At 43.4% G+C, this 24,564-nt stretch overlaps 1 protein-coding gene across 1 annotated transcript in view; it reads right to left on the minus strand.

Moving 5' to 3' along the window:
- LOC137438913 (potassium channel subfamily T member 2-like) overlaps positions 1-24,564 on the minus strand; it is a 463,350-nt gene that overhangs the window by 138,400 nt on the left and 300,386 nt on the right. The window contains exons 10-14 of the mRNA XM_078767009.1: positions 23,830-24,010; positions 21,600-21,764; positions 18,801-18,937; positions 15,538-15,601; positions 10,220-10,328 (exon numbers count right to left, since the gene is read on the minus strand). Coding sequence (XP_078623135.1) covers positions 10,220-10,328; positions 15,538-15,601; positions 18,801-18,937; positions 21,600-21,764; positions 23,830-24,010 — 656 coding nt within the window. The remainder of the gene's footprint in view (positions 1-10,219; positions 10,329-15,537; positions 15,602-18,800; positions 18,938-21,599; positions 21,765-23,829; positions 24,011-24,564) is intronic.

Here is a 24,564-nt window from a genome sequence, read left to right on the forward strand (position 1 = left end):
GCAAAATAGCGTCGTCGCGCACGAGGTTACGGGCGCGCAAAATGGCGCCTCGCACATGGCCACGGCGCCCACGCCCGCGACCGTAGTAGCGCCGCTGGTAGATTTGGACCTTTTTTTCATACAAATGAAGGCCCTTATGGCCCAGAATAGCGAGAAAATGAGGGAGGAAATGAGGGCTCAGAGTGAGCAATTAGGGGTAATGGGAAACCAAATGGGGGTAATGGGAAGCCAAATGGGGGTAATGGGGAAGCGGATGGATGCTCAGGGTGAGCGATTGGAGGGCCAAATGGGGGTAATGAGGGATGAAGCGAGGGGTACCGGTGAGGGATTAGACAAGAAATTAGAGGGGTTAGACAATGGGATAAAAGAGGTAAAGAATGGGTTAATGGGGGTAGAAAACAGAATGGCCGCTCAAGAGAATCAAATGGAAGGGATGCAAAAGGGGTTAGAGGGGTTAGAAAACAGTATGGAAGGCAAATTGAGGGACATGAGGGACCAAGCGGAAAGGGAAGTTAAACAAATGGGGCAGCAGATAGAGGGGGTCAGAATGGGGGTAGAAACCAAACTGGATGCTCACAGGGAGGAAATGGAGCAGATGAGGGTGGCATCTGGGCAGGAGATGCAAGTGATGGGAGAAGAGATCAGAAGAGGTGTGAGTGAGGAGGTCGGAGGAGTGCGCGAGGAGGTGAGGCACTGTAAGGAGCACATGGAGAAGGAGGTGAGAAAGGGGACTGTAAAGTTACAAGGGGGCATAGAGGACCTGACGCAGGAAGTAGAACAACTGACAGAGGGACAAAAAGAACTAACGGACCAGGTAAAGAAGAACACAGCGGTAATAGGAGGGTTAAAAGCGACACAAAATGACCTAAAAAATGACTTGGTAGCGACGAAGAGGGAATGTCAGATGGTACGTGAGGGACTGACAACGAGGTTGGACGAGGTGATAGAGGTAATGGAGACGAAGGACCGGCAGGTGAGGACGCACATGGAAACGGTCAAGGTAGCCTTAGAGGACGAGCTTGAGGAGACGTACCGGGACATAAAAGAGGTGAAGCAGAAATTAGAAGAAGTGGAAGAAGGGGTGAGCGAAATTAAGAAGCGACGGAGAGGGGATAAGAAAGAGATAAAAGAGGAGATAAAAGAATTGGTCCAAAGTCTGTGTTTGGATCGTGATGATGTGCTCATTAACCGGATGAGGGATTCGCAGGTGATGGAGGAAAAGCGAAGAGGAAGAGGACCCGGTGTAAGTGGTGACCAATATGGTCGTGCGTATGATGCGCCAGGTGATTTAAGAAGCTTGGGGGTCGAGATGGACCCGGGTGTTCGTGAGAGGCCGTTGGTGAAGTGTGCGACAGGTCTGGTGTGCGAAAAAGGAGGTGTGCGAGAAAGTCCGACTCTGGGGTGTGTGAGGAAAAAGTGCGTGCCCAGGAGTGAGGGTGCTGGCGAGAGTGAGTCGGTCGTGGCGCGTGTGCGAGGGAGCACATGGAAGCGCGGTGTGGTAAGTGTTACAGAGGGTGTGACGGGAGAGTGTGCGCAAGAGTGTGCGTGAGAAAGGTGTGTGACGGACAGGTGCATGGGGAAAGAGTGCGCGGTCAAAGGAAAGGAAGAGTGTACACCTGTGGTGAGTGTTACAGAGGGTGTGACGGGAGAGTGTGCGCAAGAGGGTGCGCGAGAAAGGTGTGTAATGGACAGGTGCATGAGGAAAGAGTGCGCTGTCAAGAGTGGAGGTGAGAGTAGTGAGAGTGACAAGGAGCGCGAGTTGGTGGTGACAGGTGAGCGAGGATGTACACCTGGAATGGAAGGAAGCACACCTGGAATGGTAGAGCGTGAGTGGGAATGCACGCTGGAATTGGTAGTGAGGCACGTGGTTGGGTGTGCGAGTGAGGGCACACCTGTGATTGTCACAGAGGAGGTGACCGAGGAGGGGGCGCGAAGAGGTGTGTTGGTGAGGTGTGCGAGCGACGAATGTGTGCCAAGGTGTTCGGTGGTCAGGTGTGTGACCAAGTCGGGGAGTGGAATGAGTGTACCTGGGTGTGTTAGAGAAGGTACGACGAGGAGCATGGAAACGGCTGGAGGGGTGAGCAAGAAAGGGGTAGCGTATGCACGTAAGCATGCAGGGGAAGCATCGACGGTAACCGGGTTAGAGGTTAGAGCGACTTTTAGCCGAATCGGGCCCTCGGTGCGTGCCGGGCCTCGCTTTGAACGGCCGCGTCCGTGCTCCACTAGGCGGAGCGGGCAGCCCAATAGGAAGGGTCGTCATGGCAACCACTTTTTGTTGAGGCATTCCGGCAGGTCGAGATCGGGCCATGGGATGGCTCCGTGCCGAGATGGTGCGTGGGATCTCGGCCCGGGTAAACCTCCTTCCCTGCACCGAATGCGGGACGTATCCAGCCGCTGGCACCACACAACCCGCATTCACGGCTTGGCTTTACGAAGCCGGGCTTTGGACAGGAATTGGCGCACCGAGAGGCATTAGTGAGTAGACTGTGTGATGAGTATAGTGTTTTGGCCCCAAGATTAGAGAAAAACAAAATTTGATGCTTGGCAAAAGATTGGCAGGAATGATTGGCAGATGATGAGTAGTGATTGGCAAATTTTTGATTTGTTGAAATTTGATGTGCAAAATTGGTAGTGGGAGATGCCCGATGTGGTGGGATGGCAACTCTGTCATCCCTCACAAAAGGGGGGGCAAAGGAGCTATAGATTATGGGGTGTATGGCAGTGAAAACTAGCCCGGGTGGGTTAGGTTATATTGATAGGGCCCTAGAAGATGACATTAGGGAACGTTAAGGGTTAGTTAGTGACTGATACCTGTAGTGGGGACGCAGGTAGTTTAGTGTGGATGATAATGACGAGGGAGCGCAATAGTTTAAAGGGACGACTGGGAAGCGCAAGTTTCAGAGGGGAGTAGTTAGATGAGATGATGCTGTGTGAGAGCTGGACAGGTGTGTGGAGCAGTGTATGAGTAGTGAGTGTTGTGGATCAGCGCGAATGCGCTTGGGGAGAGAAGGGTGCAGGTGGCACCAGGTGTGAGAGCACAGGTGTGCAAGTGCAGGTGTGTGGAATACATGGAGTATTGGAATGAGTGGTGTGGAGAGAGTTGGAGTAAGTGGTACGGGGTGGTGTGCATGGTGCGAAGGTGTGGATGGGGGAAGAGTGGACCCCTTTCACGAGTACCCGGGGCGGGTAGTGTAAGTGTTAGGTAGAGGGTATAGGTAAATTGTGGTTGGATATTGGCATTTGTGGTGCGGTTGCAGAATGGTATTGTGGATGGGTGCATTAGTGTTGTGGAAATGGCTGGGCGTGTAGCCTGTTAGTGTGTGTAGTTGGTTGGGCACTCCACCACTGTGAGGATGTCGGCCAGGTGAGGCCGCAGGTGGGCTCTGGGAGCCGGTAGAGTGGTGGATGGGGCCCGAGGATCCGGAGGACGGACCCGGGTAGCCCAGTGCCAGAGAGGGCACCGAGTGGGGAGAGCGCCAGAGGGCCTTCCCCAGGTAGTTAGGTTAGGGTAAGGAGCAGGTAAGCTCGGAGGCAACTGCAGTGGTGGAGGTGTGCAGGTGGGTAGACCTGCTGGGAGAGCTACACGTCGCGGCCCAGAAATTGTGCGAGGCACCGGGAGATGAATCGGGGGAGTGAGACCCCAAATTGAAAAGCACCACAGTTTGGTCAATGGGAATTGGTTTTTAGAACCCATAGTGTAAGAGGGCCAATGGTTTGGCAGGAGAAAGACCCCGGGTAATGTAAAGTTGTTAAAGTCATTTAGGAAATAGTTAGGATTGATGAACCTGTCGCACCATACGCAGCCACTTACCTGTGGTGATGATGACTCCACACCTGTGTTTCTTTGTTCTGTGTGCAGGAAATGAGAATTGCTGTTGGATTGGTGAGACGCATCACGACGTGGATGAGACGTTGGGGTGATTCCATCTCTCCCTCCCCTTAGGAGGGACTGATGATGAATTGGTGATGGCAAATTTTGATGTTGAATTGGAGATGGCAAATTTTGATGAGAGTTGGAAATGGCAAATTTGATTGGTTAGGAGGGAGAGAAGACGAATTTGGTTTATGGGAGGAACGGGGAAGACAGTAGGGACGGTTGTTGATTTGTAAAGTAGATGTTTATGGGTAGTGTTGTGTTTTGTGGCTACAGTAAGGGGTAAGGGAGGGGCAATGTAGGTTACCTGGTGGGGGGGGGGGCGTACGGTAGGAACGTACCTGTCTCACCTGGTTCCCATGTGCCCCCAGTGTGCATTACCTTATGTTGCGTGCACTTTTGCGCCCTTACCACCTTACTCACTTGTCTTCTTCTTTTGTCTCCCACCTCCGAGGATCTGGCTTTGGGGCAGAGAGAGAGGAGAGAGAGGTGCTGGCTCCGCAGTTGTGGGCCTGCACTTTCGCTGCTTGCTGCCGGGATCGATACACCATATGGACCGCAATTTTTGTGGCCGCCCACAATGGACCGCAGTTCTTTTGCGGCCAAGCACCACCCGTGGATGGACCTATGGGTCAACGTGGCACCTATGCCATACAGGTGAACCACTAATAGTTGGCCCCCTGACACCACAATACAGAAATGGACGCGGTTGGCGCCTTGCTTTATTTTTAAAGAAGCAAGAAGGCCAAGTGCACCACATGAAGGCAAGACCAGCGGCAGAACATCGGCCGGCTGCGACACCACCGGTGATTGTTGAACACTTTATTGGTGCACCGGATGGTGCTGACTGTACATTATGGGGTGGTGCTTTTGGTGCTTGGAAGGGGTGCTCTGCACATTATTAAAGGCCGTAAGGCCACAGAGCACTCGTGGGTTGGTGTATCGATGCTGGCATGCGTGCTCTCTCTCTATGCATAACATCTGCATGTGTTCCTCCAAAAACAGGTCCTGGATCGTAGTGTAAATATCAGTGTAGTCTTGTGTGAATAATGCTCCCTACCGGCTGTATGTTTAGTTTCAGGATTCTTTCCGCGATTCGGTTATCCTGTGGGTGTGTTTCTGTGAGGAGAAGGGTGCAACGTCGCAGGGGGACATATTTACTCATTTGTGAACATCGGTAAAACTGTCGCACTCAGGGTTGAGTTAATAGTAGAGGGAACTACATCTGAGTGCCACACTAACGTAGGTAAAGATTTATCGGGTCGGGACGCCCCGAGGTAGAGAAGGGTGCAATGTTGCGGATATGGGATTTGGCCTCCATCCATATCCGCTTGTAAATATTCCCCTATTTCCCCAATACTCCCCAACTATCCCCAATCCCCCATTCCCTAGTCCCATTGTCTGTAAACAACACTCTGTAGCCCCGACCTTCCCCTTTTTCCCCAATTAAATGTCGTGCCCAGGTTCACCGCATCTCACGTAGACAACTATAGGACATCTTGCTAGTTATTCTTAGTCTATGTCAGTTAAGGACTCGTTTCCATTAATTCTGACTCTTCGTTGCACCAGAATGTGATTGTATGGCACCAGTAGTGAGTTTAGGACCACCCAATACCTCCCCACAACCTCATCTCCGCATCCTCCCATCATCTCATGGAACTACAACAACAACAACAACTACAACCACAGCGGGGGCGGCGCGGCGGCGGTGCGGGGAGTGGGCGTCCTCACTCCGGCTTGGTTAGCCGCCATTGCCCATGTGCTCCGACGGGGTTACCACGAAGGGGCTGACTGTCAGCTCCTCGTCAAGGGCGGAGCCCGGTAACCCCCCCGCACCCAATAAGAAGCGGCGGACCGATTCCATCTGGGGTGGAGCTAACGAGCCGAGGGCGTGTCACTCCCCGCTGGATATACGCAGCCACTTACCGTACGTGACGTGAGATGCGCCCCCAGCTTGGAGAAAGAACGTCACCTTCTAGCGCTGAGAGATACCTCCCGCATCTCTGGACCGGACCGGGTCGATTCTGCCCCTGAGCCAAGGTGCACCTTGAGCCATCGACTACCTGCCCCTCCTTGCCATCAATCCCTGTGTGAGTCAGTCTTGTCCCGTTTATCTGTGGTCTGTCGGGTCTAAGATAAGACCGTGTCTAAGTGCCCACCTTTCTATGCTGTACCTCTTGTCAGTGTAATCTAAACGTTCTGCATATCCAATATTATATCCTCCTCCGGAGGTCTTGAGAACTGTACCCCTGGTGTCGTGTCATTTAACCCAGCCGTTGTGTCCTTTCCTTCATTGATTTAGCATAGCGCGATTCGGCCAACGTTCGAGTATAATCGGGTAACTTGTGCGAACACGGCGGCCATTCCGCTCGGCCCACCATAACATCTAAGTCGTGTCCGCAACAATATATAACATATTCTTCCCGGTGTGTACCCCGGTTTAGAATAGGTACACCGTATCCCTGCGCATCGTAAGAGGCGACCAAGGGTTGGCGTCAGGATGGGCATCCGGCCATAAAAACATTTGCCTCAAACAGAGAACCATGATTGTCATGGGGCCCGCAAGGCTAACCCCCACTCTAGCGGGGAAAATGGCCTTAAAACGATCAATCATTCATTCATTGTGAGAAATAGTAGGAACTCCACAGTACGAGCAGGGCGTCTCATTTGCATTAAATAAATAATCGGGAGATTGAATAAGACGCGGACGTAGCTTCAGGACGGTCGATCTTTAATTCTCGACAAGCTTTCGACCAACAAAGGTCTTCATCTTAGTCTACAGAAACAACAGGCATGTATATCAGACAAGTATGTATCGTGATATGTGTGTCGGATGTGTGATATGTGTAGAAGATGCATAGAAAAAGAAGAGCCACGCTAAAGCTGACTCACCGTCCCCAAGTTCAGCGGAAGTGAAGCGCAGCTTACAGAAAGAATGTTTCAACATCAACCCAATCAAATCATTACCCGTAACCCATTCATTGACTCATTCACTCATTCATTCATTCTACCTTTATATGTCATTTGTATAAATATATAAATAAATATATAAATATATTATATGAATATAAATGGTATATGAATATATGCTTGTGTGTTTATGTATGTATGTATATATATATTTGTATATGCACGTGCACAAACTGTAACGTGAACGATAACTGTAAGCTGTGCTTCACTTCCGTGCAGTGTCTATGTTGTTTTGTCACTGAACTACTCCCTCAAGCTTTTGTGAAACCATACCAAATTTCTGGTATGCACCTACCTCTCCCATGTGTATGTCCTGAGGGTATTTATTTTGAAAAAATTCCCAATATTTTTTTTGTGGGGGGGGGGGGGGGATTTTTTGGAAAAAAAAAAATTTCAACTACTTAAGTCCTCAACTTCAATTGTTTATAAAATGTAATATTACGTATATTACTTTTTTTTTTTTTAATGCCGATTTTGGGGGTGGGGGGGGAGGGTGGGATTTTTTGGGGAAAAGTTTTTTTTTTAAACTTAAGTCTTCAACTTCAATTGTTTATAAAATGTAATATCACGTATATTACAAATACATTTGTGCAAAATAATTGTTTGTATTATGATTGGTGTAAAGTGTAAACCATGACAAAACAGCAACTCAGGCACAGTCATCTATCAAAATATCTGCATATCTGGGCAGTGTCTGTGTTGTCACTGAACTACTTACTCCCTCAAACTTTTGTTTCCGTGGTTGTGAAGTGTTTTTAATAATGTGGTGGTGAGGTGTTTTTAATCACGTGGTGGTGAGGTGTTTTGAATTACTTGGTGGTGAGGTGTTTTGAATTACGTGGTGGTGAGGTGTTTTGAATTACGTGGTGGTGAGGTGTTTTGAATTACGTGGTGGTGAGGTGTTTTGAATTATGTGGTGGTGAGGTGTTTTGAATTACGTGGTGGTGAGGTGTTTTTTTAATTACTTGGTGGTGAGGTATTTTGAGTTACGTGGTGGTGAGGTGTTTTGAATTATGTGGTGGGGAGGTGTTTTGAATCACGTGGTGGTGAGATGTTTTGAATTACTTGGTGGTGAGGTATTTTGAATCACGTGGTGGTGAGGCGTTTTGAATTACTTGGTGGTGAGGTGTTTTGAATTATGTGGTGGGGAGGTGTTTTGATTTACGTGGTGGTGAGGTGTTTTGAATCACGTGGTGGTGAGGTGTTTTGAATTACATGGTGGTGAGGTGTTTTGAATCACGTAGTGGTGAGGTGTTTTGAATTACGTGGTGGTGAAGTGTTTTGAATTACTTGGTGGTGAGGTGTTTTGAATTACGTGGTGGTGAGGTGTTTTGAATTATGTGGTGGTGAGGTGTTTTTTTGAATTACGTGGTGGTGAGGTATTTTGAATTACGTGGTGGTGAGGTGTTTTTAATTATGTGGTGGGGAGGCGTTTTGATTTACGTGGTGGTGAGATGTTTTGAATTACTTGGTGGTGAGGTATTTTGAATCACGTGGTGGTGAGGTGTTTTGAATTACTTGGTGGTGAGGTGTTTTGAATTACGTGGTGGTGAGGTGTTTTGAATTACTTGGTGGTGAGGTGTTTTGAATTACGTGGTGGTGAGGTGTTTTGAATTATGTGGTGGTGAGGTGTTTTTTTGAATTACGTGGTGGTGAGGTATTTTGAATTACGTGGTGGTGAGGTGTTTTTAATTATGTGGTGGGGAGGTGTTTTGATTTACATGGTGGTAAGGTGTTTTGAATTACGTGGTGGTGAGGTATTTTGAATTACGTGGTGGTGAGGTATTTTGAATTATGTGGTGGGGAGGTGTTTTGAATTACGTGATGGTGAGGTGTTTTGAATTACCTTCTGGTGAGGTGTTTTAAATTATGTGATGGTGAGGTGTTTTAAATTACGTGGTGGTGAGGTGTAATCGTTCCAAATTTCTAGTCTGCACCTACCCCTCCCCTATGTATGTGCTGAGGGTTTCTTTCTTGAAAAAAAAACATTCAACCTAAATCTTCAACCTATAAAATTGCCTATAAAAATGTAATATCACAAACACAACAAATACATTTGTGCAAAATAATTGTTTGTATTATGATTGGTGTAAATCATGACAACACAGCAACTCAGGTACATTCATTATCCTCAGCTAAAATAAGCCCGTTCCTCAGTAACAACGCTTGGTGAGGCGACGCAGCGAGCCGAGCCAAGCTAGTATATACAGTGTATATATGAAGATGACGATTTGTAATAATAAGTTCTTAATCAAATTAAGGTAAAAAAAAAAAGATAACGGCGATCTTTGTGATCGAGAATTGTATGTTGGGTGCCCCCTCAGCAGGGAGAGGGGCGGAGCTTGGCTTACACCTGAGTTCTTCCAGGTAATGCACAAAAGTGAATTATTTGTCAGGAATCGAACCAATTGACAATTGTATTGAAGTCTTCTATTCCGTATGGAAAAAAAAAAAAAAAAAAACCCACCTTTAGAGGCCATTTTTCCCCGCAAAGCGGGGGTTGGCCTTTTTCGGGAACCATGGTTGTTGTTGTTTTTTGGTCCCTTTTTGAAGCAATGTTTTACGGCCGGATGCCCTTCCTGACGCCAACCCTTTTTGTCGCCTTTTACGACAAACAGGGAATTACCAGTGAACTGGTAATTTATATATTGTAATGTAATCACATTCCGTATGCAGAATGGAAATTTATATACAAAGGGCCCACAGTTATCACAAGACTACGCTGAGTGTAAGTGGTCGTCGCACTACCCTGTACGATGTCAAACAAGGAAAGGAGGGCATTTGGTCCACCATTGCCGTGGTGCACTCTCAGGTTAATTTTTGCTACAGTTTTCAACATCAATTTTCTTTATAGTTTACGAAAGTCTAAATAACCGAATTGATTGAATGACCAAACTTGTTACCACATATGACGAAACAAGACAGAGCATTTACCAATTCGTAGCCTTGCCAGGGTATTTGTCGACATGACACCTTTCACACAACAAATGCCACTGAGTGTGACCCCCTTGTAGATTAATCAACACATTTTTTGTATAATTCAGCATTTGTGTTTTAAATGTAAACATTTTAAACCTGTTCTATTGCTGTGCAAAGGTATGTGTGATGTAATTTTTTAATGCCTTACAATGAACTACATAGCTTACAGTAGATCGAGGTGTGGGCAAACACATCCTCAGTGTGTTTGTTCATCCATATGTTAATCCTTTCAATAAATAAAAGCAAATGGGTAAAGTGCCAGAGAGCAAAAATTAGGGCTTTATTTTGGAAAAGTTTCAAAATTGTGTACATAGGCCAAGTATGTGGATATATTTTAAAATGGAAAGGCATATTGATGAAAAAGGACGAAGAAGATGAGGATTCACATCATCTCACCTGCGAACTTCACGTGAAACTTGTTCTCGGGTTTCAGGATCTGCACATACAGGGGACAGTTTGGAGCAAAGTCCTTGACTGCCCAGGCGCGCAGAATGGTCTGGTGGTCCTGCCAGGTAGATTAGGACACATAAGAGTGGGTTGAAGGTATCTATAAACCTCATTTTTAACCTGTTATATAATTTATATATATATATATATATACACACCATCTGTTGTCTTCCCCCATCCAAAACCTTGATCTCTTCCACCCCCGTTAATTCACCCCAGATCCACTTGCCCGACTTCTTTCTTTCCTGGAAGTTCTAGCAGTGTAAATGTGTTTTATACCTCTCCCACCCCCTCACCCCCCACCCCCCTTCCCATGCCCCCGTGCCCCCAAGCCCTCTCCGTCCCACAGATCTCCCGATGTCCCTGTTCTCTGCTGTTGTACTTGTGTGCTTCCCTCTCTCTCCCCATGTTGTCTCCCGCTCCCTTTATTGTATGCTTTTTGTGTCTGTTTGTCCTTTTTTGTGATTGATGTTAGCTCTTTCACGAGCCTCGATTTTGTATACAAAAAAAAACAACAAAAAAAACCACATCAAGTGAGAGAAACTCAATGGGGTGAACTGAATGGCCGCAAAGCAATTTCTATGAGACAACGAAGGTAAACACACCATTTCTGTCTTCGAGGTTGGGGAAGGTTTCCCGTGATGGAACATTACAATTTCTCTTCATCAATAGCTGTGAATTGAAGCAATTTAAAAGTTTGAGGAATATTTAGGAAGTTCCTGTCTACTTTTAATTTCACATGTCTGTATAAAAGGGTTTTAAAACGTGTTCATTCAGCTGGCGATCACCAACAGCAATTTCCTTATGTGAGAAACACATTCTGAGTGATGTTCAATGCTTGCAGCCTTTAAAAAGGCCCGATGCACATGACGAGCTTCCATCGGTAATTGTTATGATGAGAGAAAGAAAGGAGGGTGGGGAGTGGGAGGGGGCAGCACTTTGATAAAAAGAATAAAAATTGGATACGTAATCATCTGAAGTCAAAGATAAAGTCAAAGATAATCCTCTGAAAATTGGGGCCTCCATTATGTCTGTTTGATGTTATCTAACGTCGGTGTTGTTGCCAAAATGCATTGTACGGTGGATTACTAAAGTGCCAAACCGAGCGCTGGTTTTTCCATCAACACACATGCACACACAAGTGCATACACACACACACACACACATATATATATATATATATATATACATATATATACGGACACACACTCATACATATATAAACACACACATGCACACACAAGTGCATACACACACACACACACACATATATATATATATATATATATATATACATATATATACGGACACACACTCATACATATATAAAACACACACATGCACACACAAGTGCATACACACAACACACACACACACACACACATATATATATATATATACATATATATACGGACACACACTCGTACATATATAAACACACACATGCACACACAAATGCATACACACCACACACACACACACACACACACACACACACACACACACACACACACACACACACACACACACACACACCACACACCACACACAACACACACACACACACACACACACACACACACATATATACGGACACACACTCGTACATATATAAACACACATATGCACGCACAAGTGCATACACGCCACGCACACAAACACACACACACACAAACAAACAAACACTTATAAACAAACAGACACATAAACAAACACACACACAAACAAAGAGACACACAAACAAAGACACACACAAACAAACACACATAAACAAACAGACACACACACAAACACACACACACACACACACACACACACACAAACACACACGTCTCGTTTTTTCATTTCTGTTCCTCACAATTCTATCTCTCTTTTACACACACACACACACACACACACACACACACACACACACACACACACACACACACACACACACACACACACACACACACACACAAAGCGGAGTGATCAACATACTTGTAAAAATATGTATATTTTTTGCCAAGTAATAATGCACAACACCAACCAACCAATATACGTACTTGAAAAATCTTCGATTTTCACAAGTAACAAAAAGATAGACAGGGTGAAAACATGACCTCCATCCACCTTCAGTGGCGGAGGTAATGATAATACACTCAATTGTACAAGCAGTGATTTCTCGAAGTACTCACTCTGGAAAGGTCCAAGCAGCCCTCCATATTACAATATTACATAGTGCTGTCATTCCCATGTTGTGATGTGTATGAATAATTACGTCATTGGGCCAAATGACAAGGGAACGTTGTTCAAGACGATACATTGTTTATCCCAAATTCCAAAGCTCGAACAGAACAGGTGGAACGGAAACCAACAGTGAAGGATCAGACAGATTTGGTGATGAAAGACGAACAAAAACTAAGGGAGAGGTGGGTGAATTATAAAACTTGGAAGCACCAATAAAAAACGTTCGTCAAATTCCAAGTTGATTTGCCGAAATAAATAGAAATAGAGTGGAAAGAAAGAAAACACATCAGGGAAACCTTAATAACACAATTGGTGCCCAACTTCATTTTTGGTAAACTATTCAGTCGTGTTTCATTCTCATGGGGCTCCGTTAAAACCAATTTCCAACTCGTTCAAAACGCACTCATACCACAAATTGATATTTCGTTTGCACTTGACAGTTCTCTTAAACCTCGAGTTTCATGTTAAACGTCAACAATAAGGGAGTAATTGAAGATATTTACTGTTTACAGAACTCTTGTGCGTCCTGAGTGTGTGTGTGTGTGTGTGTGTGTGTGTGTGTGTGTGTGTGTGTGTGTGTCGTTGGTTTTTATCTCCATATGCCGGTTTCAGATGGTGGAACGGAGCGCTCACAGATCTCAAAGTATCCGTGTGTGTGTGTGTGTGTGTGTGTGCGTTTGTTTGCAAAAAAAAATGTTTTGCTAATATGTTGATCACTCTAGTTTGTGTTTATTTGTGTGTGTGTGTGTGTGTGTGTGTGTGTGTGTGTGTGTGTGTGTGTGTGTGTGTGTGTGTGTGTGTGTGTATGTGTGTGTGTGTGTGTGTGTGTGTCTGTCTGTCCGTGTGTGTGTGTTTGTCTGTCCGCTCACTTATACTTGCCTACAGGTCACAATTTCAAACCGATCTTCACGAAACTTCACCAAATGGTAGAGTTCGTGGTCCGACAAAATCATATATATTTTTGAGGTCAAAGGTCAAAAGGTCAACATAGGCCAAAGGTCAACCGCTTTTTTTCAAATTTCTAAAATCCTCAATTTTAATCAGATTGACTTGAAATTTGAATTGGATTTACATATCGGCTAACTGAATTCAACCACTAACTATTTTTGAGATCAGCTTATGCCAAAAGGTAAACATAGGCCAAAGGTCAACCACTTTTTTTTTTATTCCTAAAATCCTCAATTTTCATCCGATTGACTTGAAATTTGAATAGGATTTACATATCGGCTAAATTAATTCAACCACCAATTATTTATGACATCAGCAAAGGACAAAACGGTCAACCACTTTTTTGAATTTCTAAAATCCTCAATTTTCATCCAATTGACTTGAAATTTGAAGAGGATGTACACATGAGCTAACTGAATTCAACCACCAACTATTTTCAGATTAGCGTAGGCCAAAATGTCAACATAGGCCAAAGGTCAACCACTTTTTTCTTATTTCTAAAATCCTCAATTTTCATCCGATTGAATTGAAATTTGAATAGGAGTTTTATAGCTTTCTGAAACAAACCACAAACTATTTTTGAGGTCAACGTAGGCCAACAAAAAGGTCAACATCGGTCAAATTTCTAAAATTGACAATTTTCATCAGATTAACTTAAACTTTGAAGACGATTTGCATATCTGGTCACTGAGTTCAACCACCAGGTATTTTTATTGGCCAAAAGGTCAACATAGGCCATATTTCTAAAATCCTAAATTTTCATCCAATTAACTTGAAATTTGAAGAGGATTTGCATATCTGGACACTGAATTCAACCACCAAGTATTTTTGAGGTCAACATCGGTCAAAAGGTCAACATAGGCCAAGTTTCTAAAATCCTCAATTTTCATCCAATTAACTTGAAACTTGAAGAGGATTTGCATACCAGGTCACTGAATTCAACCACCAATTATTTTTGAGGTCATCATAGACCAACAACTTATTTGAGGGATTTCGCAAGTATCATGCTATGCATGACATATTTCTTGTTTGTTTGTGAACAGGATATCTCAAAAAGGTGTGGACAGATTGGTACGAAATTTGGTGGAGAGGTTGGGTATGTGACAAGGACGAAATGATTTGATTTGGGTGAAGATCCGAATCCGAATCCAGATATGATAATTTCTTAATTTTTTAAGTGATTCTCACCATTGAATGATAGAGCCAAAATCAATATATAGCATGATATCTCAAAAATTTGTCAGCAGATTCAGACAAAATTTGGTGGAGAGGTTGGGTCAGTGACAAGAACAAGCCAATTCGATTTTGGTTCAGGTTCCAGATCAGACCTATCAATGAATGAATGAATGAGTGATCGTTTTAAGGCCATTTCTCCCTGCTAAAGCAGGGTTTAGCGTTGCGGGCTCCATGACAATCATGGTTCCCTGGTTGAGGCAATGTTTTTTATGGCCGGATGCCCTTCCTGACGCCAACCCTTAGTCGCCTCTTCCCATGTGCAGGGATACGGTGTACCTATTCTAAATCGGGGTACACACCGTGATCATTCATCCCACAAAGCTGGTACTCAATTTGCCGACCTCGGAAGGATGACAGGCTGAGTCAACCCCCCTGGCGTTAATTCAGCGATCGACCGGGATTCAAACTCAGGATCCTAGGATCCCAAGCCGGCACCCTAACCGCTAAGCTAATACCAGGCTCTGATCAGACCTATCAGTGGGATACAAAATGTAATAGCTTGACAGGAGTGGGGGGGGGGGGGGGAGGGGTGGCTTCCTCTTGCGGAGGGCCCAAAACATGATGAAAAACCTTAAAAGGGTGCAACGTGAATGACGGATCAACATAATCGAATGAATTAAGCAACTCTGTCTTGCTGACAAGGATATCACAGCAGAAAAGGCGAAGGATGTTGTTGATGCAAACCCACACACGACTACATTTTTGCAATAATTAAATTTTAACATTGAACAAATTTTAACGAACCTCAAAACCAAAACTCTCAATCGCGTGTAGAACAAACCAAAAGCCAAAGCAATCCCCTCGTGTTAGAAAAGCAAGTGGAAGAGAAAGGAAACCAGGGAAGGCAGACTCACAGCAGCCGTGCGGTCCACGTCATTTCGGCTGGTTAGAATGAAGCAGGCCTCAGCGTTGTTTATTCTGCTCCCGTGATAGTGAAAGGCCAATCGTATATGCACCAAGTGTTAGTAAAAAATAAGGAGAGAATGGGGGGAAATAGAGAGGCAGAATGGCAAGAGTAGGGTGAGTAGAGGCTTAAGGTAGTGACACATTGCAGTGTTTGCATGAGCACAGAGCAGAAGGCTGGCCCATGGCTGAGCCGAGGCCGAAAAGTAAAGTTGCTGCAAAAAGCCGTTTACAAAGGTCAGTCTCAGGCATCTCACAACAAACTGCATTGGCCTAAAAACAAAGGGTTAGGAGATTAAACTAGTTTAAACTTCATCAAATGACCCGAATGAAAATATTCCGTTATCATCAGAAAAAATTTCCCTTTGATTTTAAAAACATTTCCAAATAGGGAACCATAGACAATAGTTTGGAAACTAAACTTTACTTGAAAAAGCAGAATGTAACAGGTGCATGATCAATCGGTTAAAAAGAACAGAAAGTGTTTTTTTTTAAAGTAATAGTGCACTGAATGAAATACTTATGTTTCATGTGTTGAAATACTTGTAAATATCAGATCCGAAGCAGTTACCTCAGTTTCTAGGGCTTACAATCCTGGTCGGCAGTGGCGTCACTAGGGTTGGTGTCCAACTCATGGTGTCACCTCCCCCCCCCCCCCCCCCCCCCCCATTAGTCAGGTTCACAATGTTAACAAATATAATTTCGTTCAAAATTTTGGGAGATTAGCAAACCTGTACATTTTTGGAATCATCAGAGCATGGAGAATCCGAAAATCAATGTTGGCATTTGCACAGACACAGATTTTGGATTTTCAAAATGGCCGCCATAAAATACATACTTTGCGCTATCTCGGCTTCTAATCAACCTAGAAACTTAATTAAATATGTTAGTCCTATGTTTTCTGGGTCAAGGAATCCAATAAAGGCCTCAAAATAGTGCTCAGGATTATAGAAAAGCAACAAACAAAGGTAATTGAAAACCATTGTCTTTATATTTGTGATATAACTGTATTACATAATACATGATATTGCAAGTCCTTTGAAGTTATAGGTTGTTATAGGAAGTTATAGGTAGTTTCAGATTGAACTATAAGTCCTATACACAGGATCTATGAGGTCTATACCGTTCAGGAATATGCTTTTACAGATCTTCACTGTCCTGAGGGTCATTTTCGCAAACGTGTCTACGCAAATGCCAACATTAATTTTTGGATTCCTCATGCTCTGAATATTCCAAAAATGTATAGTTATTGCTAATCTCCAAAAATTTTGAACGAAAAAACATAGTGAACCTGACTACATGGACCTCCTCCCGTACCAGACCATACAGAATCCTTAGTAATGTTTTTTGTACTAATGTTACTCGTAAATCGTGATTCCCGTATATCACTGAATGTAATGGCAATAGTCGTGACATAAACAACTAGCAAAATTAAAATTACACCTTTAAATTACAATATCATACGCACAGCCTAAATGTATTTACATTTACATAGTTTCATGTGGTTAAAGTGAAAATTCGGTAAGAAAACAATAGAATTTGAAGTAAAAACGTTTAAGAACTACATCAAAATTACGTTGATTTTAACGTTAAACTTTATTGTTACATGAGATATATTAATGGATTAGGTTTGCATAATCAATAACGCCCCAAATAATGTAGAACTTGTAGACAAATGCATATGGAAATGTACTCATAAATGAAATAATACCATAAAAATAAACATGAACAAACACACAAGCATTTCAGCACTTGGTGAACATCTCGACTAATTCAGAACTTTCCTTTCCTGGGCTTCAAATCTGCGAACTTGTGAATCACTTCATCGAAATCAATGCCTTTCGCCAACTCACTTTCAATTGATAATATCGCAAGATCGGAAAGCCTTGACACTGCAAAAAATTGGTGTCACCCCCTCTGATAGTGTCACCCGGTGCGGTCCGCACTCCGCACCCCCCGCATCCCCCTAGTGACGCCAGTGCTGGTCGGGTCGCCACTCTGACACAGCAAGTCAGGACAGGAATTTGTAATTTGTTTATGGTGCCAGCGATAGCTCTCCTAATCTTTGCAAAGGAAACCTTGGGGTCATATAATGTCCAACAACTAAAGCTGCAGATGGGACGCCCAGTTAAAGTCCATTTGAGGGATGGTGTACACGTTGATTAACCACCCTGCCTGTAAAACCCTAGGATGACAGTTCAAAGCTGGGCCGAGATTCGAAGCTGCCTGTGAAACCTTAGGATTACGAGAGGCATTCAAAATAGCAATACAAAAGAGATACTCACGACATTAAAATAATCAACGTTTTAATTCACATTTCAAAATACTGTATAAGTAATTACAGATAACTATAAAAATCTGAATTTTACAAAATTCTGGAATATCTTGGACTATTGTGAGGATCTCATTCCAAGAATGTTATGAAAGTTCCATGTAAGTGAAGTAATAATTCCGAAGATGTCAGCTCATGGTAAAGAAGACAAAGTACTGTGGGTAACCAATTGAAGAAAACGGACATGGTTTAGCCAAGGAGACGACGATGGTTCACGAGCGAGCGGTATTCAATGACAAAGGACGGACTATAACCGAAACAGGCACGGACAGGCCAGGCCCGGAAATGTCAAAACGAAGGTTACTGACCTTGAAATGAGATAGAAAATAATGTATAATCAATTATGAGGTTAGTTAGCTACACAATAGCGAAAATTCGGTGAAAAATGAAATGAAAATAAATAAATAAATAAAAAATAAAATAAAATAAACATGAAAAATCGAGCTCCGCGGGGCCAGACACATGCCATTGGCCTAACCAAATATCGAAACCCCTGTCAGATTCCAACTCCCTCGGAGAAGATGTAGCTTGAACTCGATTACCCCCTAAAAAGACATCTTTTTCGGGCGTGGCTCCGCCCACAATGGGCGCAATACGCCCATTCTAGGCAGGACACAACTAGATCATGATATCAACCTCCCACCAAAGTTTCATCGAGATCGGATGATATCATCGGGTAGTTATGCTGCGGACAGACAGACACACAGACACACAAACAGACGCGCACACACATGACGAATATAGTGGTCACTTGATAACTCGTGAACCAATAGATTAGTGTGTGTGTGTGTGTGTGTGTGTGTGTGTGTGTGTGTGTGTGTGTGTGTGTGTGTGTGTGTGTGTGTGTGTGCGTGCGTGCATGTGTGTGCGTGCATTTCATACTTTGCACGCGTCAGGTCCTGGTCCTTAAGTGTTGATCCCTGGAGATAGATGACCCGCTGAGCCCACAGTGGGATGTGTAGTACTCGGCGAACTTGTGTATCCATCTCAGTGGGACACAAAATGACCACAAAGAAATCCTGGTCACAAGCAAAGGGTCAGATTGAGTGTCACAGATGTAAGAGGTCAACAAGTTCCCTCCACCAGGCCCTGCCTCCCCCCCCCCCCCCCCAAACCCCCAAACATGAAGGAATGGCCCTGTGCCAATAAAACTTTGCACAGGTGTTAGACCATACATATGTAGTTTACAGACTTGATCACTTGTCTTAGTCCCGTCTGTGGGTGAGCTACTTGTTGCTGTTGGAATAGGAATCATATATTTGACTCTTATTAAACAGAGGCCACATTTCAGCTCTGATTCCATAAGTTATTAAAAGAAAAAAAATAATTCACTCTTTAAAATTGGAAAAAGAACTTTTCGAATCCATATCGTACATATCGTATTAACAGGTTAAGAATTTAAAAAACAAAATTCAGATGTACCCCCAATACTTTGACAGGACTATTTATGTTTTGCATCCCACAATGCATCAGTACGGTCATTGGTATGTACCTTTTGGATTTGCGTGCTTGGTATTATCCATCCTTGACTATGGTTCATGAGTCTGGAAGCTCAGGCTCAAATATCACATCCTGTATCGATTTGTCAATTATTGGCTACTAATGTCGTTGTAATTCATGTAAAAGTACACTGATGTCTTTTAATGTCCTTATCTGACATGTGATACACGTACTGGTTGACTCCATGAACCTCACATCAATATTGAAAATAAAAAGGCCTGTTACAGACTCGGCGGCATTATGGTTATAGTTCCTGTTCTGGATCTGAAAGGTTGGGCGTTCGAAACCCAATCTGGCGGAGTCATAGCAAAAACTTAAAGAATGGTAAGTGCTGCTTCCATGTTTGACACTCAGCATTTGAAAAGGATAGAGTATGGACGAACAGCCATAGGTTGGCAACCACAGTGCAGGCTTTAATGGGTTTAATGGCCTCCTGCATTGAGGTTCCTTGTAAGGGAACTCATACAACAACAACAACAACAACAACAGCAACAGCAACAGCAACAACAACAACAACAACAGGCATTTTAAGGCCATTTTCCCTGCTAGAGTGGGGGTTAGCCTTGCGGTCCCCATGACAATCTTCTCCATTTTGCCCTATTTTCTGCATCTCCCCTTGTTAACCACCTTGCCCGCATTTCTTCTTCCACCATCTTTAGCCAAGTCTTTCTCGGTCTTCCCCGTCCTCTACTTCCTTCTACATTCATTTCCATCACTCTTCTCAACCAGTCACTTTCATCCTTCCTCAACACATGACCAAACCATCTCAAACTGTTTCTCTTCACAGCATCAATCACAGGCTCTATTCCCATCATCTTTCGCAATTCATCATTTGTCTTCCTCTCTCTCAACGATACTCCACACATCCACCGAACCATTCGCATTTCCACCCTTTCCAGCCTTCGTTGCTGCTCTACGTTCATTACCCATGTCTCGCTCCCATAAATCATAACACTTGTTCGGAAACTCATACGTAGACATCAAATCTTTCTTAAATTAAACATCGGTTCAATATAGTTTTTGAAAGATAATGGTAAAGTGATTGAGAGTAGGTATTGGTGATAGAGGTTAAAGTGGGAATGGGGGTGACCTGGGGGATGGAGGATGGGGAGTGGGTATTTGGTCCAATAAGATGTTGCATTGATTGTTTTACTTTTAGGAAAACCATATCCACATTAAAAGGCCTATACATATGTTCCCAAACAGGCCTAATTCCAATTCCATCCCAAATGCATCCAAATACAACTTTCCACAAAATGGCTTCCCTCCATCAGTCTGTTCTTGTATGAAGCTAATAGTTACAACATTCCAACAGCAACGAAGGCTGGAAAGGGTGGAAATGCGAATGGTTCGGTGGATGTGCGGAGTATCGTTGAGAGAGAGGAAGACAAAGGATGAATTGCGAAAGATGATGGGAATAGAGCCTGTGATGGATGCTGTGAAGAGAAACAGGTTGAGATGGTTTGGTCATGTGTTGAGGAAGGATGAAAGTGACTGGTTGAGAAGAGTGATGGAAATGAATGTAGAAGGAAGTAGAGGACGGGGAAGACTTGGTTAAAAGACTTGGCTAAAAAAAGACTTGGCTAAAGATGGTGGAAGAAGAAATGTTGGCAAGGGGGTTAACAAGGAGAGATGCAGAAAATAGGGCAAAATGGAGAAGATTGTCATGGGGCCCGCAAGGCTAACCCCCGCTCTAGCAGGGAAAATGGCCTTAAAATGCCTGTTGTTGTTGTGTTGTTGTATCCCAACAAGAACCCTTCAGCCTGGCAAATCAGCACTGAATCCTGAGCTTAACCCGACACACAGCGATAGAGGTTATGACCTTCAATAAACCCTCTTAAAGAAAACCCCTTCTGCCAGGCCTAGAACCTCACATGAGATTTCCAAGCATTGCAATTTCACACACTTTGACATTGAAATGATTTTCAGCTTGGAGCGACTGAAATTATATTGTATTAATGTGTCAAGTTTTATGGTTTTTAATACTTATTCACTATTTCAGGACACTTCTTTGGTAGTTGGTAATTGCCTTGTGCCATTTTAGTTTTTTACATTGTTTTTGGGGGGGAGAAGGGAGGGAGGTCGAAAAGGTTACGGGTTGGGATGCAAAGTGAATCCCTGCGAGGTGGCGTACTGACATTATTCCAGATGTGACCCCTTCCAGTGCAACAGTGGGCCTACCTGCAGTCGAGGATGTGCATAAAACTCATTCAGAAAGTCCATGAGAAGATCGATCTTGAGGGAGCTAACGCAGAGCACGACGTGGCGCTCTGTCTGAGAGCGATGGCGTCCATAATTCCCTCCTGACTTCTGCCTCTCCATCCACAGGAACACAAGCTGCTCAAACTGCACACGTACACAACGCCGCATAACCACTTGCACTGGCAATCATACTGCATGCGGTACTCGGACAACGCTATTCTAACGAGTGAGAAGTCCATATTGTTATTATTATTAATGGCGAATTTGGGCCTACCTATTTAGAAATGTACATACTGTCAGAGAGAGAAAGCAAACTGAGAGTGTGTGGAAGGAGTGGTGAGAAGAAGGCAAAGATGGTTATGGAATCATATTTAAGAAGCGAAAGGAGTTGGGGAAAGAACAGATCAGATCAGATCATGAACCATGCTCTAAACAGAGCATCGGTGCTGCCGAAGCAGTTTCTATGGCTGGTGTTACAATCCTGGAAGAGGAGCCGCTCAGACTCAGGAAGCAACACAGGAATTTGTGATTTGTACACGGTGTCGGCGATAGCTCGCCTTTACTATTTGTGAAGGACAACGTAGGACCTATAATGTCCATCGGAGGGATGGCACACACATTAAGGAATCACCCTGCCTGTGAATCACCAGAATGACAGTTTGTAGCTGGGTCGGAATTCAAACCCACGCCAGACAGCTTAGAGGCGAGTGTGCGTACCTCTAGGTCTAGGTCATCCTGCCAGCCCTGGGGATGGGTGGAGGGTCAAAAATCTGACCTTATTCCAGACATAATAAATATATGGCCCTTTATGTCCGAACAGATTGATCCCTTCACTTCCAAAAATAACTCCCTTTTGCCAAAACGTTCAAAATGCCTGAAATGATTTAACCCCCCAAAATAATTCAAACCAAATAATTATGTTTTCCTACAAGTTCAGGGCAGATGCTGTGGCTTGTATATTTTCACCAGGAGGAGATCAGGGCACTGATTAATGGAGGATATCACATTTGTTTTTAAAGATTGCTTCCCATTTGAGAAGATTCAAGCAACCCTTCATAAACCTCTCACTTTTCAATTGGCAGGAAGTCGGTAAGCATCCGGTTAAGTTACGGAATCTACAATCGTCGATTATTGCATCCACCATGGAATGGCATTCAATCAGGACACCAAGTTAACAGCTTTACGACACAAGCATTTCGAGGGCTCTAAACCATCAGAATCTTGCAAATAAATTTTGATCTAAATTGCCAAATGTATTGGGACATCACAACTCAAAATGAACCCTTTCAACCTGCACGTGAATATTTTCCAACGTAGCTCCTGCTTATGAAGGTGTTGACAGTAGGTATTGAAACCTGAATTGCAATGTAGATGCCACCAGGTAAACAACTCAAGGGTCTTTGTTGTGGAATGTTTTTTTGGCTACAGGAGGTATAAGTTACATTTCCAAGTTAGTTATTTGGAAATGTAAAATTTTTCAACTGTAAGTAATGTCCTTTGGAAATGGAAGACAACATGTCATGCCAATGTTATAAATATGACAAGCAGGCCAAAATTATTGGCACGTCAGGTCAGAGCAACCTCAAGCATGTCATAGTTTAATATTACACCTAACAAATGATATTAGTCAAACTTCGGAACAAAGTCAGACTGACGGGGTTCAAGTTGTGTTTCTTGCCAAAGCTAGACCAAAATCCCACGTGAGATTAAGTAAACGCAGCGGTTATGAATTATTAACCCTATTTTCCTCCCGTCTTCATACTGTTGTTAATATAGTGCATACTCAGGTGATATAAGTATTGTTAAAGTTTTGAAAACAGTGTAAAATATTAATGAACAGGTTTTATAAAAACATATAAATAATATATAATATAATATATAAATAATATATATATATTGAATATAAATATATATATATAAATATATATATATATATATATATATATATATATATACATATATATATATATATATATATAATATATATATATATATATAATAAATAAAAATAATAATATAAAAATAATAAACAGGTCAAATATTAATTAAAAATAAAATAAAACTAAAAAGTAGTACACTTATTCTGATTATTAGGATGATTATTATGTTAGAACTTAACATGATGCGCATATGGACAAGAGCCGAAGTTTCATGGCTGGTACAAAGCATCTGGAGTTAGGTTTTGCAATTTGGGGCAGGAGAAGGGCACCTGGACAGGTAAGACCATAAGTGCGACGCAGATCATGATAACAACGAGCAGCTGGGAGGGCCAGATCTGTGGCGTGACGTCGCCAAAGCCCACGGTGGAAAAAGTGACGATGCAGAAATAGAGGGAATCAAAGAGGGTGAGCTTGTGACCAGCTCTCTCCAGGTGCTGGAAGCCACAGATGCTGCCAGAAACAACAACCGAAAAAATAATATGCACAAACATGCATCACATGACATAGATGCATGCAACCACACAGACCATAATTGAACTGGTTTTAGACTCTATTTTATTTTTAGTCATCCATAAAGTTTCATCCCTTTCTTTCAGGACTGTAGTTTGCTCAAGGCAAAAAGTCATCCATGATTGAGAGGGATTGAGGAGGGAGGAGAAGGGGTTCGGCGGGAGGTGGCGTGGGTGGCGTGGTGGAGGTGGCTTGGATCAATGGATTCTCCAAGGTACTCTATCTTAGGCTAATGACACATCACTAGCTTGCTGTGCTTGCTTGCGAGTTGGAAAGGATGATCTATGGGGTTCTCTCAGCGTGATCAAATTCACTGCCTGGTGGATTGAAACAGATGGAATTGAACTTCATTTGTGAAAACGTATTCTGACAATTAAACTCGAACAGAACTCCAAGCGGGATCAAGTTGTGGCTCAACAGCGAATTAACTTTCAGTATCTCAATCCTAATCAACAGCACAAGGTATAATTGTCAGACAAAGGTCATTGACCTTG

Source organism: Myxine glutinosa, chromosome 13 (assembly GCF_964187855.1).
Source record: "Myxine glutinosa chromosome 13, kmMyxGlut1.1, whole genome shotgun sequence".
NCBI classification, from domain to species: domain Eukaryota; kingdom Metazoa; phylum Chordata; class Myxini; order Myxiniformes; family Myxinidae; genus Myxine; species Myxine glutinosa.